Raw genomic sequence first — 17,124 nt, 5'->3', positions numbered from 1 at the left:
TTATACCCTTCTTGAGGCCTGATTTGGCAGAAAGTTATGGCTCGTGTGCTTGCAGTTGAGCAAGCTAGGTTTCATGAACCATATCTATGGTGTTGATAGCGAGCTGGACATCGTCATGGGTTTCATGCCAGCAAGTCGAAACTATTTCTGAGGATTGAATAGGGCACGTAATCCGATACTCGTGCAGCGGTGAAACTGGGCGCAGTGAGCGCCTTTTCATTGAAGATAGGCTAGACTGCCTACCGCCCGTTAGGTAGAGTTGTTTAGTCAGGGACTGCCGAGTCGATACGAAGTTTTTATTCAGAGTATTTTTATGCTCTCATTGGAAGTAGATTTCAGCACGTCATGAGCTAGGACCACACTTTTAGCGAAGGCTCGTTTAGCCATTTGATTTTGTGTACCGGAGAGAACCTCCGGTGCAAGTGTGCTCCGAAGTGCGGATACGGTTGTGCAGAGAGTAGAGTGGGGCTTCAAGCGCAGTGGTAAGCCGAGGTGAGGCCATGTTTGTGCTGCGTCTTAGAAATCTGAAACTTTGTTTGGTCTATATCGTAGCGTGGGGGGGAGTGGAATGAGCGAAGTTCTTGTTTTTTGTGTACTTAAGCCTAACACATTTGTGCAATTTTACGAAATTCAAATTGCGCTTTGGTGTGACTATTTTTAATCCTGAAAGAAGGGTACTTGTGATTAGCCGCACGTCAAAGAATAGAGTTTAATTATCAGAGAAAGTAAGCGAATGTATTTTAGTATCAGTCTAACTCGACATTTCTACACTTTTACTATAGCAGACCTTATTTAGATGAAGGTATTGCTTTCACTGCTGGCAAGAGCGCAAAGACTCAACCTTCACTGGGCTTGGTGACGAGCACTCTTTGGGTTAGCGCTTAATCTGTGCGAAGTGCTGTTACTTGTCGAGTCAGGGCTGGAAAAGTCGCTACAATGCTTCTCAACGCATCATACTTCGATTTTTTCGCCGCGATGACCGCGCTTTTCTCAGGGACTCGTTTAGCTATACAAGGTTATGTAGAGTTAAAGTAACGGCAAATTTGTCGCACCTGTATGAGAAGCATAATATACGCAAACTTATGTCCAGTATATATTATTGTACAAAGCGTAATCTGTCTACAAATTTACATTGATATTCTGTTGGTATAAAAATTTTCGAAAAGCGGTGCGAGGATTGTTTTAAGCATAAAAAATTAGAAAAACATTCTACCAAATATTGCTTTTGGAAGTTTTTTTTATCAAGTCTGTGTAATCTTGACATTTCAATATCAAGTAGAGTCATTTTTCTCATTTTTCTCACATTCCTTTTGTAATAAAGAACAATGTGTGATTTGACTTAGGTGATAGATTGTAATCGCGATGCTTTCCTGCCTGCATTTAATTTTCCGCCTGAGTTTTATTGTAGCCCTTATACTGTCGCCAGCAGTCTTCAAACGCAGCCTGCTCCTTTCGCGTCTCGTCAATTCGATGCCAGTTTTGCTTGAGGGCCTTCTTGTACGCCGAGTACGTCTCACCACAGTGAGTTTCCACCTCACGAAGCCTTTTGCATTCATAACAACATAATCACCTTTATTTCAGATAATGTAAACATCACTACGTACGTTTTGAGCACAGCGGCCGTGACCTTCTCGCCTTGTACGAGGCAAGCGCGCGGGTTGGCATCGCGCTGCTTGCATCGCATAAATTCCAAATTGGCATCCGCGCATTCGTGGGCCAAGATTCGAGCGGCACACTTCAGGCTTGTGTTGTCCGTATCCGGCAGCTTAATAGTTGTACGCTCGGTCATGGCTACTGTTGAGCTGGGTACTCTAGCTCCAAAAACGAGAGGCTTAGCTAAGTTTGTGTGAAAACATAGTAAATTGGTGTAGTTAACATAGGGTTAAGCATCTATGTAAGTAAAGTTCATCTTAGTGCTGCTGCTCAAAATCCCACTGCTGACGCACACTTGTGTTGCCTTCCTCATTTAATCTTTCTTCAGCTTCCAAGACCTCTTCCAATTTGACACGCTTCATGTGTGGTTGGTCGCGCTCCTTGTCACTATCCTGTACCATCCGTGCTTCGGTAAGCTAAAATCTAACGAAAGGAAAGTTGGCTCCGATCTAATGGATACAATAACGTACTAGTTCACCAAGCAGAACAATGTTACCACCACTACGCAAACGCAAATCAAACGTGTTATATCAATAGAGATAACTTTAGCTGATAAAATGCCACAGTACCGAATGATATTTAAGCCTAGCTCGATATCACAAAATAGCCCTCCAGCAACATGGCGCTCATATGTGTCTTCTAGAATGATGTTTGCTGCAGATACACAAATATGCAGATACACAAATACAAAGCCATCCATCCATGCCACAAATAATCAACCTCTGAAGATTATTTGCCAAATACGGTAGTAAGCAACGCACAAAACTGGTCGAAACTTCGAAGGTTTCCAACGAGGTGGCGGCCGTCGCGCAATACCATAAGTACTTGTTCTGTCCAACGTTGATCAATTCGGTTAGCATCAAGCTATATCGCTCCTATGGCGATTTATCAGGATTTAAGAATAAATAGCTTTGGATTACGCACTATCTAGCTGTTGAATGAGGCTACTGTTGCCGGGAAAGATGCCGCTCATGTTTCTTGCGTTATCTGTTAAATTATAAAGCTGATTGGTTTAAACTCCTCTGAAATTACTATAAGAGGAATATTTCCAATTAATTGTAATAAGCATGTTTGTCTCGCGGGTTCTGCGGATGGCGGTGACAAAGACATCGACCGGTCTGGTTGGTCTCAAAGTTAATCCAAATGCCCGTCAGGATCTTATCAAGATTTATCGCCGAACGCTTGAGGAAGTAAAGGTGTGATAAGTTAGGAATAAACTAAAAGTGCAAGTGAATATCAAAGCTGATCATATCGCTATTTTTCTGTAGGTGCTGCCTCCTGAGGCCAAGAACTACCGCAACGCCGTTGAACAAATTACCAATTTTCGTCTTAGTGTGGTGGAAAATAATGAAGATGTACGAATCAAAAGTGTATAGCTCGTGCTGTCATCATGAGGGCTGATAAGTTGGTGATTAATGACATAGGAAGACGTTATTGAGCGCAAGATCAACTGCGGTCAGCTGGAAGAGCTTATTGAGCAAGCCGAAGACGAGTTGACTGTAATTCCCGTGTACCTTGGTACGTAACATGCTTGTTTCACGAATGCTATGCACTTATGTGTGTATCACTTGCAGAGCACAAATTGTGGGAGAGTCCTCTTGAAGCCAAGCAGTAAACGGACATTGTTTAACTTGCCATACTCGCATTCGTAATCGCTGAAATACACAGCTTGTCAAAGCATTTAAAAAAAGAGACCACTGCATAAGTACAATGTGCCTTTAGGTCACAATGAGTCTATATATTTGATTATCGGCTAAAGACTAATTGCGGATCTTGCGACTGCGAGACAAATTAGCCTTGATACCAGTGGATTCGCCTCCATACTTACTAGCCTCACCAACGCGCACGTCCCGTACCTGGCCCTTCCGTCGAATAATAGCCTTGCGGTATTGCATCCGTTTCTTCACACGTGGATTGCGGTTTAACTTACTCTTGTGAGCCTTCAGACCCTTGTTCTTCATAATCTGGTACGATGCACCACGTTTGGCACCCTCACCATCCGAGACATTGTCTTCGTCGCTTGACAATAACTCTGATGGGTTTTCGTGTGTGTACAGCTCCTTCTTAGCCTTTTTAAGCATCGCATGATCTTGTTCAGTCTGTTTGTAAAATCGTTCCGCCTCCGCAAGCTCATCAATTGATACATCAATCGACTTTTTCTGCAGTCTTGAATGATTTGCCAAATTGTTTGCACCATTGCCGCCGCGCTTGATTGTCGACGTGGCAGAGAACTTGTTAAGTCCGTCGTTAAGTTTTGGCTCCCGTTCCGCAGCAGGCAACTCTTTTGTGAGTAGATCCTGTAACTGGCCATCCATTATCTCATTTATTGACTGAAGCTTATTGAGCTGTTTTTTTATCAACAGCAGATGCATAAGTACTGGGTGGTCGGCCACGCTTTTTCCTTCAGCACGTAGTAAAAGGTAAAAGGAAATGTTGGTTGAGTAGTTCAGCAAAAGATTCTGACGAGTCATTAAATATCGTAAACCCATTTGCAGTTGGTGAGATTTTCGACGTACAGGTCGTAATTTAACCACTGCCGGTGTCACCACTTCCTCTAACTCTTTTGTAGATGATTCCAGTTCTGCTAATAAGCCCAGCAGCTCCGGCGCCGAATTATTGACAATTTCAAGCTTGTCTTTCTTAGTCATTTTGGAAAAGTCCTTCGGGACTTGTTCTATAGTTTCGACACCACCAATACCATTGTCAGCAACTTGAGCTATATCAGCAAGTTGTGCTTTAACCAGATCTTCGTCATCAACAGGTATTTCGTTGTTATCTTCTTCTTCTTCCCCCTCCACATCTTCATCAGCTTCAGGTCCATCGATCCCAAAATCCTCATCGTCCATCATCTCTGCCTGCTTGCGTTGCAGCTCAAGTGCAGCATCTTCTTCATCCTGAGCAATCTCCTCGTCCGATTCAAGCTCATACTCTGCCGTGTCGGCTGAGTAAAATGTTTTGCGCTTTTTGCCCCACTTACCCTCTAGTTCAATCGCTTTCTTACGCTCAGCGTCCGCATCAAACGTATTATCGTCATCTCCATCCATATCAACGTCATCTTCATCATCTTCTTCGTCGTCATTCTCGTCAGCACCAAGTTCCAGCACTTCTTCACCTGCCAGTTCATCATCCTCAGACTCGATCCGTTCGCAATTGCTTTCATTTTCTGATGGATCGTCATAGAATGTCAGCTCTGCTTCCTTATGCGATTGTTGTGCTTCCTTAAGTTGCCTTTTACGCAAACGCACTTCCGCACCACCATCACCTGTGCGAGACTTGTGCCTCGCCTTACGCCCCATTATAATATTGCTGATACGTAAATGGTTGGTCTTAAAAAAGTATTAACATTTTAATAAACTTAGTACATAGGTCATAATAATTGAAATGCGAGCTAAAGTATCTCGAGTGGCGATGCGAGTAGCGACGTACTGCGGACGGCACAATAGTGGCGGTATTGAAGTCAAAGGCTCAAGTTCTTTGTTATTCTACCCGCGTCATGTAGCAGCAGAGTGTTTGACACTTCATCGAGCGTTTGCGTCCGCTGCCAGTGTCGAAGCTGCGCGCAAGTTTGCTTGGGCCGAGACCGACATTGCGCCTCCATCTCCAGGCCGCGGTATTATAGGGCGCTCTTCTAACGTTGATGTGACCAAAAGCGAGAATCCTATTCAACGTTGGCACTGGCTATGGAAGATGCTGGGGTTTCTTAACGAAGATGACCGTTTGTTCCGCAACTCAACCGCCGTGTTCCAGAGCTGCATGAACTACACAGCTAGACCAGAATATTATAGTGAACTTGGAATTTCAAAATCCTTTCGTGCGCAGCAAGCACTTTTGATGGTACATGTGTGGCTAGTGCACCGTCGCTTGGCACTAGAAGGCGAGCAGGGTAAAGTTATGCAGGAGCTTTTATTTGATCGTTTGTGGGAGGAAACAGTGGTACGCATTCGCTACCTGAATATCTCGGAGCTTTCAGTGAATAAATATCTCGCTCAGGTTCAGCAAATTGGCTTTAACTCCTGCATCGCATATGACAAAGGATTGAAAAATGGCCCTAACGTTCTTCAGACTGCTGTGGCTCAGCACCTCCTTGATAATGAAACACCCGAAGGTTTACGTATCGCCAGCATCATGGCTGAGTACATGAAACGAGAATTAAAGAACTTAGAAAAAGTCGATGCCGAATATATTATGAAAGGCACCATTCCGTGGAGCTCATTGCCTCAAACTCACGTGAAAAATAGACCCGAAGATGATGACGATGTGGTGCTTATTGGACAACGCTTTGGTAATTGGCGCTCGGCACTGGACAATCGGGGCAAACTATACTATTGGAATTTGACCACGCGATACTCTGTTTGGAGCAGACCGACGGGTGATATGCTTCACGAAGGTGAGGAGATTAAGTAAATGTGATGGCATCAGATACTTTAAAGGAATGTTAAGCATAAAAGATCAAAGTCTATACAGTTGTTTTCAAAAGCTCTCTATACAATCAACTCAAAGCTTGATCGTTATTCGCGACCAGTACTGCGCCTTTGTTGTGCTTGACGCATTAATTTGCCGAAGTTATCTAACCTTCTCCTCGGCTGCAACGCGGTCGCGTCTTTCTTGCATTTTTCGCCTCACATAAGCATCCGATGCCTTAGCATGCCTTAAGTTTTCCGAGCGTATGCGAATCTTTTCCTTTTTAAAACATTGATCTAATGCCGATTTAACATCATTACAAGCGCCGAAAAATTTTGCGTACGGATTGTCGTTGTGGCAATCAAGCAATGCCTTGATCTCCTGCTCCATCAATTGGTCATTAGAGCCATTTAGACAAAATGCAGCCGCAAATTATGTACAAATAAATCAGAGTGCGTACAATCTGACAATCAGGATGTGGGCGGTCTAGTGGTGCGTGCATGTGCGTAGACTTTTACCTGGTCAAAGGCGCCCGGCAATGTAGCCGCTGTAAATTTATTATCAAACAAAGATGAATGCAAATAGAAGCCGGTCTTGTATTTGACAACACTTACAACGTCAACATGAAATTTCTTTGGGCTGCTAAATTTTCTACCCATAATTGTCGTGGTGCAGCACGACGTACTATTGTGCAATCGATTAAGCTCACAGTTGCTGCTGGATTCTCACACCCAACGACAATTTATTTTAGCTAGAAGCGAGTTTTTGCTAGCAGTGTACTCAAGTCAATCCAGGTGCAAATAGGCTGTCTTCGAATACTTTAAAAAACAACATCGACAGCATCTTGGTACGGAGTCGACCGCCAGGTACAATATACCGACCCGGCTTAGTACATGCGTTGTACTTAAGCCGGGTCAGTATATTGTGGTGACGGAAGCGCATTCGCGTTGCCTCGACTACGACTTGATTTTTTTCTATGACCTTGGATCATAATTAGCGTTTATCCATAGCATTAGAAGAAACCCGATCAATCCACCCAACCAGTAACTTCAGATAAACCTACGCCTTGGGTCAATTAGCAACCTATATTAGTGATTAAAAGGTCTTCTCTTCATTCAAGAGAATCGCTTTTCATCTGTTGCAATTATAGCAAACACTACTGTGATACGCGTTTATTCGAAGCTGACGGAATTCAGTTTACGACATGATGTTAACCAGTAGAACTGGCCGATATTTCTCCGGAATGCTGGATAAATTGCAGCTTATCAATTGGGACGAGTAAACGTGTTCGTAATCTGTTGGCAACATTAAGAAGTTACATTTGTCTAGCACCACGACCAAGCAATGCTTAGTCAGAACGAACCGTAAGATTCGCTAGCAGACTTTATCTACATTATGATCTGCGTGTTCGGTGCTACAAACCTTATACATCCTAAGCAGTGCAGCAGGGTCTCTGTAATGGAGCCGACGCGTGATCAATTTAGTACCGTGTGGTGGTTTCTGTTTTTGTCCGAAAGCTTTTAAAGGCATCTAGTGTAAATCCATTGCGCATAACAAGTAGTGAAGAGGTATCAGTCACTATCTTGAAGTCACTGCTGATGTAGCTAGGCGTTTCGTATGACAACACAACTTTCGGGGTGTTGCGGGGACAACGCTCCACACTTGCTTCGGAACACGCTGAGTTGCAAGGCCTGCAACGTTGCCGCTACAATCGTTGACAAACTTAGTTATATTCTGTATAAATACAGACTGCCTGGCAAGTGGTTCATTATGAAATAACACGAAATTGGTACCAAGACAAACTCCTCTTGAGACGATCATGGGGTTTTATGCGCTGTAGTAACAAGTCTTGTAAAAGCTTCAGTAGATCTATAGGTTCCGAAGCAATTTTCGGTGCTCCTTCCATATAGGAATCTTTGACTCGTCCAACTCGCGTCCACCGGAACACAGAGGATGTTACGGTTATGAAATATATTATGATTTAGGCTTAAATATCTCGCGCCATCGCACTGCCGTGTTGGTAGCACTTGTAGTCAACTGATGACCAATACGAGGCCGCAACCTCTGTGAAGATGGCACGCGAGTTGTCAGTAGAATTCATTCGAAACACCCATGTCTACAGTTGAGCATAAACGGTTAAGGCGATTTGGATCTAAAGACCGCGGGTGATCACCTTACGCAGTACCCGGCCACTAGAATGCGCTCATAATAAACCTTTGGTCGGCCACAACTGGTCATTGGCAAAAGCCAAATGGGCGTCCATCAAGAAGCCACTAAATTTAAGAATCCAGCCGACCGACGTGATCAGTTCTCTCCGAAATAGGGTTGATCTGGCAATAAACTCCTGACAGAGTCACCTTGCGTCGGTCTACTATTTCCCAGCTAAATGGTCGCGCGCGATAAAAAAGGGCAATTGCGCGTAGTGCCAGGAATTACCGCCATTGCACGTGTCGGAGTGACCGGAGCCCGTGCTGCAATGCGCGACATCACCAGTGACCATGTGACAATAGCAATCTAATCGACGTAAAACATTTGCGATCAGGCTTACATTTTCATAAAAAGATAATCTAAGTTCTCGGCAAGGGTGACGCATAGAGTAATGAATAATGATCTGTATAAATACCAAATAAATTCAAGCTGTGCGTGCGTGCGAGCTATATATAAACTTGACGATAGCATACTTTCTTGCAGGTAGCTCCTTCTTTCTGAAATTGATATTTTTCAAATGCCGCTTTTAGTGTGCGAGATTGAAATATAACAAAGCGTTCAGGATTATTAATATCATTTTGAAGTCAAAGGCAGATTAATTCAAGGGCCGGAGCAACTGTTTCAAGTATCAGAGAAGACCCAAAGTATCCAAATTAAATCCATCCCAAAGCCATAAAGACCAAGTTTTTAGCTGCATCGCCATTCGTCCAAAATTTTGATGAGATACCTTGCCATATATGCATTCGATACCTGATGCCAATCGACATTCGTCCAAAATGTTGATGAGATACCTTGCCATATATGCATTCTAGAGAAACGTCAACACATAAGTTCTAGCTTCACTTAAGACGGAGTCTGATTTTGATCAGGTTGCCGTGTTGACGTACGTATCACTAGGTACAAATATAATGAGATTCCGCGAGTGTCTACAGAGAAAGCTTTGCAATTTACAGTTCGCATTAAGTAACGGACGGAGATTTGTTCACTGCCGACCAGTCTGGGATCATCCCAAGAGCATCGTGAGAAACTATTACATCTCTATTCAACTTTTTATGTGATATTTTGTATAAAGGTCAGTTCCAAATGATATACACTTTTTTGTTTAGTATCTATAATTTTTGAACCTTAATATAGATAGAGCAATCCTAGTTGTCCATGTGTTACACGGACTCCTCCTATACATAGTATCACTACAAGTGTCTGTACCGAGTTCTTATTATGTCATTTCCTCATTTGCACTCTTGAGCTTCTCATCCAGTCTGGGGATTAACACATTAAACACGTCACAGACACCAACATAGCGTATGCAGCGATAAACATAACTTCTGAAAACTCCAATTTAACACTTTGGTCTCCGACCTAATGGTGCATATCCGTGGAAATCACGGGCTGCAACCGCCGTGCTTTCCAAGCTTTGCTTAAGATAAAATCATATCTTATAATGAAGTCATGTTCTTCATTATTAAATGTTACAACTTTATATTTAGTCATTTAAAACCTTTTGACAGCGATGTCGGTGATCTTTTATGGGCTATACCTAACCTCTAAGGGGAAATCGCTTCATTGAGGGCTGCGACCCATTGATATCGATCTCCACGAGGTACAAATGAGCTCATGTCTTTTCAAATATTTGTTCTAGCACTGACCTCACGTATTCGTTGTCCCAAGGTTTGCGATAGACATACTCCTACGAGTGGTCTGTCGATCAGTCTCCGGAAATCTTTGTATATCCTAACTGGCGGAGAAGAGGATGCGCTGGTCATGTCTGGTATGAAATCTAAAGAACATTTGAGGTTGCTTAGGGGTCACGATATCACATTTCTCACGAGCAGCCTGATTGGGATCATCCGCCCTCGACGCGCTTTAAGTGCGTCCTCACCCGCGCTCCGAAAAACCGGAAGTTGTATTGCAAATTTAATGCAGCAGATATCGCTTCTTTAAAAATGGCAGGGTGGATGCACAAGATGTTGGCACGATTTGCATCTTTCAGATCGTTAAAGCTCACGTTTTCGAAAGCGGCATCCCGGCTCAGGAAGTTCCACTACCTGCGCAAGGTTCGTCAAAATCTGAATGCTTAGTGGGCCAACAACGATTTGATTGCGCGCCGTGAGTCCAGTTAGGCGGTGCAAACACTCGTAACAACTTTCACGAGAGAATCTTCCGTGACGCGAATGCTTCATTACCGATGTACCGCACATCTCTTTTTATCAAGCGCAGCCTTCTAGCTTGAACTTCAGTATCATGATGCGCTGTTACTCCTTTCGGTTAAGGACTGATATCGACCTCTTTGTTCGAGGTGAATTTTTTGCGTCTCTGTCATCAATGGTATAGGAGCTATGAAACATCACTCTATTGAACAGTGTGGGAGCACATTCGGTCCCCACATATGTACGGCCATCACTAATTTTCCAGGCAAAAAATAATCACTGGGGTATTGGACCGCTGATTTTGCTATCTCTTCGCGATAAGCTAAGAGAGGTTAGAGTGCCTTTTTGCCCCGAAGATATATTATTTGACATATAATATACTAGAATTACAGTCTCAATCAGACACAGTCGTCGTATTGATGAGCGATGGCCAGGTGCAGCTGATTTGTCGTAGACCTTGCACAATGGGAGCTTTACTCATTAGTGTTTAAAGCTAGCTAATGCATCGACAGCCTCTCCAAATATCAAGGAATGTCATTTATCAGGTTCCATAAGTAAAAAAATATGCCTAGCGTGAAATGATGCCCAAGATATAGGTCATTTTAACAATCGAATGAAATTTGAAGTTCTATGCAACGCTAGCGCGAGGTAAGAAGCTCATGTATCCAAATGATTATCTTATTTCTGAGTTTTGGAATTTCTTATGTATCGAATGCTGATCACGATGCCTCATCTTATAATTGAGATGTTCCGCTTTGAGCACCAGGACTCTGCTATAAACGTAAGGGCAATAGATAGTACGCTTTGGTCTGGATGTGTACCACGTTACTTTAATGACATGTGCTAATGTGTTCTTTCTACGGGAAGCCACCTGAATTAGTCGTGAGCATCATACCAACCGTCTCGTTGAAGAAATTTAAACGAGTAAATACGCAGTGTTTTGAGATTTTGCCATCACGTGCGCTACAGGTTGATCGACGATAGGCTCTTCGTGAATGTCACTGATCCCAGCAGTTGATGCGAGAGTGTTTTGCACGAGCGCAAACGAACATGACACATCTTGTTAAATGTATTCGGCTCCGGAACTCATCCCGGTCAATGCTTTTAAAGCAACAACCCTTAAAATTGATCATAGTGAGTCCGAATGCGATACAGAAACATAAGTCAAAGATAATTGTAACTAAAGATGATGTCTACATAATTGGTTAGGGTTTCGGTAGCCGTCGTGCACTACAGACTATTTGAACACATTTTTGGTCATACTACTTGACAATAACGGATATAAAGGAACACACAATATAATAGGAGAGCTTCTATAAAAACTATACGAGTCGGACAGGTACAAGAGATACAACGTTTTTGCGCGGTATAAAGATCGGACATCATGATCGTGACCCTAGAGGGCTTGCATATTGGTGGGGGAGTAACAATACATAAACTTGTATCTCCTCTGATAACGAAGCTACAGATTACATAGGCGACGTACACTCGAAAGAGATGAGAATTCCGAGAATTGTAAAGGATAACTCATGGAAATTTAAGTTCGCGCTACGGATCGCGCCTTCATCAAATACAACGATGCAGAAAAGCTTGCTTGTTCAGCGGCTCTCGATTCGGCACCTGGATTGTACGCACAGATCCATTCCGTTTGCGTCAGCTAACGTATGTAAGAGAATTAGGCTTCTTGTATGTAGAGGTCTGCAAACCCGTTGTACCCGGAAGCAATCGTTCATCAAAACGACGATAGAGTCGGAATAAAACTTCATCCTGAGTTAAGAATGAATATGATATGTTTGCCTATCTGTTTCCGATACAAAAATCATATTGATTACATTCCTGCTACTAGTAGGTCTTGAAAAATAGCGCAATTGGCGGTCCAATACTCAGAGGCGAGTGCCGCTCAGCTGAAATGACAGCCGTTTACAAGCAATTGAGATGCACTAATTAGACGCTTCTAGAAACGTTAGAGTCAGTCATTGTTAGAGTAGAACAGACTACCGCAAAGCACAATTAAAGAGTCCAGTTTTAAAAAGCTCTACGCTCTTTAAAAGCAAAACACGAACAATTTTAAAACTTGGGAACAGATGCTTAGCATGTCATGAACCGAGCGCTAAGCATCCCGATCAATAGCGTGTCGCACTGCCGATCTCCACATCAAGAGGTTCCTGGCGAGAATTGGCATTAATGTGCAGTTCCTCTGAAAGGGGTCCGTCATCAAGGATACTCAAAGGGTATCGAGTGTGAGGTGAGGAATAGCCATCGTCAACCATCTTTCAAGACATTTTACTTAATGATGAAAGAATATCACAACGTGTAGACGAAAGAACCATCACGATAGTTTTCCTTAACCAGCCAAATTTCAAGGTAAAGTAACATCACTGGCCTTCTTCAAAGGAACCAGGTAAAGTCATATTCATTTACTTTATAGAAAAAGCATGAAGCAATTTGCTCGTTAGGGTCGATCACCACTGATTATATTTTATGTAATGAGGTTATACGTACCCTGCAATGATGCGGTAGGTCACACAAACTAATGTAACACACAATGATGTGGCTACACTCTAACAAGAAGCACTACGTGGCTGGACTGCCGATTAATGAGGAAACCTATAGACTTAGGTATAGGCGGCTTTGCCGCAAATAAAAAACTAAATACAATTACATTTTTTAGCGAAAGACTTTATTCGCCTTGGGCTAAGGTCGTTGTTACTCTTGAAGTAAGCGGATTGCGCTCCGCAACGCTTGTACTGGTTTTTGTATAGAACGTAAGGTCATCGACCTTAGCTTTGCTTCCTCTAGGCGTAAAAGCTACGCCTAGATTATCTCGACTTATCCTCTGTGACGAAAAAGCAGTTCATATATTTTCCCGGGGCATGCAAGACGGGCTTAAGAGGCTGGTGTATCTGCTTGGTCCTAAGGGCGTACAAACATCTTGTTTCGCAAAGACCTGAAGTGATCAGCGCGCCCCTAGATGCGTTTCTGAGATATGAAATAGCTTTACAAGAGCACCTAGAGCAGGAGACTTCAGCATCGACTGCGTACGCGACGCAACCGTCGACGACGGATGACTCCTTCCGACCCAAGCCGCTCGTGATGAGCTTTAAGAGAGGGTAAAGATGGAGAGAATCTCCTGCTCTGGGTGAGAGAGGTCGAGATAATTATGGCGTATGCCATGCTCCAAACCGAGTACTAGCGCGTGGCGATAGCTATCACCAAGCTCGGGGCCGAGCGCGAGTACAGCACTCCGGTTGAAGCGGGGATCACCTTTCTGGACGATGCTGAAGCTGCAGGCATATCGCATGCGATTGCGTTTCCTTGCCGCCCGTTAGGGCAAGAATATATATTTGTGTATTTTGTCCGAGAGTTGCGTGGTCTCACAGATGATATGGCAACCAATCCTCTCCCCGAGGCGGCAACAGTGGCCGTCTTTATGGAGGGCCTCTGCGCTTGCGTGGGTAAAATGGAAGTCTTCCGTGTTCATCCGTCTTCCTTGGAAGAAGCAGTGAATGTGTATTGAATGCCGAATTCAAGTTTAAGTCGGCACCACTTGGTTGGAATGCACGCTTTAGTAGCTCATCGAGCGGACCTGAGCCAAAGGATCTCAGCTAAGCTGAGGAAGAGGAATCAGATCTTCGAGCTGCCGGGTAGCGCTCGATCAACCGACGGCGTTTTGTTTGTGCAGACCTCGTCACCTTCGGACTGGTTGTCCCTACACAAGGCGAGTCAAAGTTCATCTTACTGACGTTCCGCTTCTCACCAGTCGTCTGGTTTGTCGCGGGGCGTCCTACTAGGGAAGAATTGAGTTCTGTTAAACCTCAAAGAGGTAGAGGTCAGCAGACCCAGCTCCGAAAAGCTCCGTGCTCTTGCTGTACGCAAACCAGGTTTGCTGGCAGTGAAAACAACCATGAAAGGCTTTAAGAAGCCATGGAAGATCTCGACCGACACGGGGCGTCGGGCAATTATGCTCGAACGCTCCACGATCGAATGAAGTCATCTGTTTGCTGAGGCACTGAAAGCGCGGTTGAGTGACACCGTCAATGTTAGCTTAGCGACGGGGGCAGGTGCAGCGGTTCTAAGAATCCCTGTGGACCTCGGTGTTAAGATTCTTGACTGTGATAGAGTGAAACGCAGCTTAGCCTTAAACTTGGATTTAAAGTAAGACCACATCCTTGGTATGGCATGGTGGGAATACCTTGAGCCACGGATTGATTGGAGGTCGAAGATCTTGGGCGCTCCGCGCACGTCTCCTGGTGGGGCTGTGGTGAGTCATGAACCTATCTCTGCTGGAAGGCAGAACGCTATTGGCGCGGGCACTGGACCGAGACGGTTTACGTGTTGGAGATCGGGGTATCTGAGCGGTCGAGTACCGAAGGTGTATCGGACAGGAGTAGCATGGCTCGTAGCTGAACGTGGGGTGGCACGTAATTCGCGAAGCGCTGCTCAAATATCGAAGAAGTTGCTACATGCCCCGAGCGGCATGGTTGGACGAGGTCTGAGGCATCTTGGGCAAGGTCCATCAGATGCGCGTGGAGTGGCTCGTTATAAACTGGACAAAGACTGCGGGGCTAGCAGTCCTGTGTCGGATTTGGTTAATAACATAAACGCTTCGATGGAGCAGGAAATGGGCTAACACTCGACAGCGCTGAGTGCGTGTCCCCACTGGTCTTGCCAGGACATAAAACCTCTGTGGAGAGGCGATGGCGATGCTTTATAGCTGCAAGACGCCGGGCGTCGACCCTGGTCCAGGATGTGTTTACCGGAGACGATAGCGCACAGCTAGATATCCTCGTCAGCGGTTTGGCGGGAGAGGAAGACGGCGACATCATCCTCGAGGCTATTTCTGCGGTGGCTGCTCTTCTTGAGCCGGACAAGATAACCTTCGAGGAGTTCGGCAGTGCTTTGAAGGCAGGCGACTAATCCGAAATGATCATTATACGACCGGAAGAGGAGATCAACTCGTCGTCCCTTCTGGACGAAGCTGTCGTGGAGGACGCCAAGAGGGTGCTGAACGCACGAAGTGGATTATTAATCCTGAAGGACCCCCTCGATCCGTACTTTGCTTTGTTAAAGGAATTCCAAGACGTCGTCTCCAAAGACCCGCCTCGGTCCTACCTCCGGACCGAACTGTGCGTCATGAGATCGAACTGGTTCCGGGAACCAAATACTGCATACACGCCAATGGCCCCCTGCCCAAAAAGCAGTGTGACGTCATTGACGCCCAAAGCACGACGCAGGAATAGTGCGTGAGAACAAGTCACCCCATTTGACACCCACGTTTTGTATCTGGAAGCCGAACGGCAAGTGGTGTATCGCTCACGCTTACAATAAGCTAAACGATGCCACTATTCCAGCGCAGACGCCGATTCCTAGAAAGGATGTTCTTCGGAACAATATGGCTGGATGTACAAATTACAGGGCACTCGACTTGAGCGATGGGTATTACCTATTGCTCATGAGAGCGAGCGATATTCTGCTGATAGCGGTGAGTCCTCCAAAAAGGATGATCTGGGAGGGGCTGGCAATGCTCTAAGGGCTGGCAAGTGCACCAGCAACATCAAATAGTCTTGTTCAGGCTCCACCGGGTGTATGCACAGACATGCTTCAACGACATCTTTGTCCAGAGTCGTGCGAGGCACGGGAGGACAGATGAGGAGCCACATCGTTCATTTGAGACCGGTGCTCGAGTGCATGCGCACAAATAAGCTGTATGCTAATGCCTCTAAGTGCATTTTCGGAGCGGAAGAAATTACCTTGTTAAGGACTTCATTGGGAAGGTGGCCTTCGAGCGGATCTCGCTAGGGTCAAATCCATTGCGTACTGATCGGTTCCAAAGAACCAGTAGGACTTGCGCAAGTAGCTTGTCCTCGCCAAATAATTGCACAAATATGCGGAAATGGCACGGCCATTGTCTAATTTCTTTAAAAACGATTGGTATTGGTGTCGGAATACCGAGCATTGGGAGACTTTTGGCAGGAAAAAAGACAGCTTTCTTCATGCACCAATACTGGCGTTGCCAACTTCTGATCGTCCTTTCAGTGTTGTCTGTGACAGATTCGGACTTTGCCATTGACTGTGCCCTGCTGCAAGCAGACGCCGAGGTGCGAGATCGGGTGATCGCGTTCGATTTTTTCAACCTCAAGGCTGCAGAAGAACTACCCAAGACACAACAAGGAAATCCTTGCGACAAAAAATGCACTTGTCGAGTTCAATGTGCATTTGCTTGGCTTAAAGCCGTTTGTGATCTACACAGATCATGCGTTTCTACGCACTGCGACTCAGCCGTCTCAACTTTCGCAGAGGATAACCAGGTGGCTTTCCTTCTTCGCCGAATATAACTTCGAGGTAAAGTAAATGCCAGGAAAGCAGAATGTTTTGCCTGATGCGTTGTCGCACAGACCGGATCATGAGCTTGCTCATGTCACGATGGTTACATCGCCAGTGACGGATTTGATCCGCTTCCGCGGGTGATGATATGTGCGTAGCGCTGCTATGGACTCTCAGGAGCAAGAAATTTGGAAATTTAGACAAGAATTTGCCGTCGCGACAGCGCACAAGGTTGCAGCACCGATATTTATCTAATTTCAGATTGCTGTATTATAGCACCGATTTAACGGGTAAGCCACGAATTGTGGTATCTCACGATGAGGATTTAAAATACTGTATATCCTCAATGAGACCCACGACACCCCGCTCAGTGGTCATGACGGTCGTAAGA

The 17,124-nt window shown here is 44.9% G+C and overlaps 8 protein-coding genes across 8 annotated transcripts; 3 read left to right on the top strand and 5 right to left on the bottom strand.

Moving 5' to 3' along the window:
* Positions 1 to 1,380: 1,380 nt before the first annotated feature.
* PHALS_05035 (NADH:ubiquinone oxidoreductase, NDUFA8/PGIV/19 kDa subunit) lies at positions 1,381 to 1,789 on the bottom strand (the record flags this gene model as incomplete). The annotated part of the gene is made up of 2 exons (XM_024722767.1): positions 1,381 to 1,543; positions 1,605 to 1,789. The coding sequence occupies 2 exons, from the start codon at positions 1,787 to 1,789 to the stop codon at positions 1,381 to 1,383; spliced, it is 348 nt and encodes a 115-aa protein (XP_024573811.1).
* Positions 1,790 to 1,791: 2 nt separating this feature from the next.
* Positions 1,792 to 2,626, bottom strand: PHALS_05034 (Small Nuclear ribonucleoprotein splicing factor; the record flags this gene model as incomplete). Its single annotated transcript, XM_024722766.1, has 6 exons — positions 1,792 to 1,836; positions 1,947 to 2,045; positions 2,124 to 2,154; positions 2,223 to 2,307; positions 2,415 to 2,483; positions 2,578 to 2,626. 6 exons carry the CDS (start codon positions 2,624 to 2,626, stop codon positions 1,792 to 1,794), a joined length of 378 nt encoding a protein of 125 aa, XP_024573810.1.
* A 94-nt stretch (positions 2,627 to 2,720) lies between these two features.
* PHALS_05033 (probable nadh dehydrogenase) lies at positions 2,721 to 3,268 on the top strand (the record flags this gene model as incomplete). The annotated part of the gene is made up of 4 exons (XM_024722765.1): positions 2,721 to 2,849; positions 2,922 to 3,008; positions 3,078 to 3,171; positions 3,228 to 3,268. The coding sequence occupies 4 exons, from the start codon at positions 2,721 to 2,723 to the stop codon at positions 3,266 to 3,268; spliced, it is 351 nt and encodes a 116-aa protein (XP_024573809.1).
* A 145-nt stretch (positions 3,269 to 3,413) lies between these two features.
* Positions 3,414 to 4,949, bottom strand: PHALS_05032 (Disrupter of silencing SAS10; the record flags this gene model as incomplete). Its single annotated transcript, XM_024722764.1, has 1 exon — positions 3,414 to 4,949. The coding sequence occupies one exon, from the start codon at positions 4,947 to 4,949 to the stop codon at positions 3,414 to 3,416; it is 1,536 nt and encodes a 511-aa protein (XP_024573808.1).
* An 85-nt stretch (positions 4,950 to 5,034) lies between these two features.
* Positions 5,035 to 6,057, top strand: PHALS_05031 (Ubiquinol cytochrome c reductase assembly protein CBP3; the record flags this gene model as incomplete). The annotated part of the gene is made up of 1 exon (XM_024722763.1): positions 5,035 to 6,057. The coding sequence occupies one exon, from the start codon at positions 5,035 to 5,037 to the stop codon at positions 6,055 to 6,057; it is 1,023 nt and encodes a 340-aa protein (XP_024573807.1).
* A 159-nt stretch (positions 6,058 to 6,216) lies between these two features.
* On the bottom strand, positions 6,217 to 6,556 carry PHALS_15070 (Uncharacterized conserved protein; the record flags this gene model as incomplete). The annotated part of the gene is made up of 2 exons (XM_024722762.1): positions 6,217 to 6,435; positions 6,515 to 6,556. The coding sequence occupies 2 exons, from the start codon at positions 6,554 to 6,556 to the stop codon at positions 6,217 to 6,219; spliced, it is 261 nt and encodes an 86-aa protein (XP_024573806.1).
* A 978-nt stretch (positions 6,557 to 7,534) lies between these two features.
* Positions 7,535 to 7,823, bottom strand: PHALS_05030 (uncharacterized protein; the record flags this gene model as incomplete). The annotated part of the gene is made up of 2 exons (XM_024722761.1): positions 7,535 to 7,731; positions 7,805 to 7,823. 2 exons carry the CDS (start codon positions 7,821 to 7,823, stop codon positions 7,535 to 7,537), a joined length of 216 nt encoding a protein of 71 aa, XP_024573805.1.
* Positions 7,824 to 11,133: 3,310 nt separating this feature from the next.
* On the top strand, positions 11,134 to 11,393 carry PHALS_05029 (uncharacterized protein; the record flags this gene model as incomplete). Its single annotated transcript, XM_024722760.1, has 2 exons — positions 11,134 to 11,190; positions 11,277 to 11,393. 2 exons carry the CDS (start codon positions 11,134 to 11,136, stop codon positions 11,391 to 11,393), a joined length of 174 nt encoding a protein of 57 aa, XP_024573804.1.
* Between the last annotated feature and the right edge of the window lie 5,731 nt (positions 11,394 to 17,124).

Source organism: Plasmopara halstedii, assembly GCF_900000015.1.
Source record: "Plasmopara halstedii genome assembly, contig: Scaffold_287, whole genome shotgun sequence".
Taxonomy (NCBI): domain Eukaryota; phylum Oomycota; class Peronosporomycetes; order Peronosporales; family Peronosporaceae; genus Plasmopara; species Plasmopara halstedii.
Note: the sequence above shows the minus strand (reverse complement) of the source record. Positions and strands in the feature narration are given on the sequence as shown.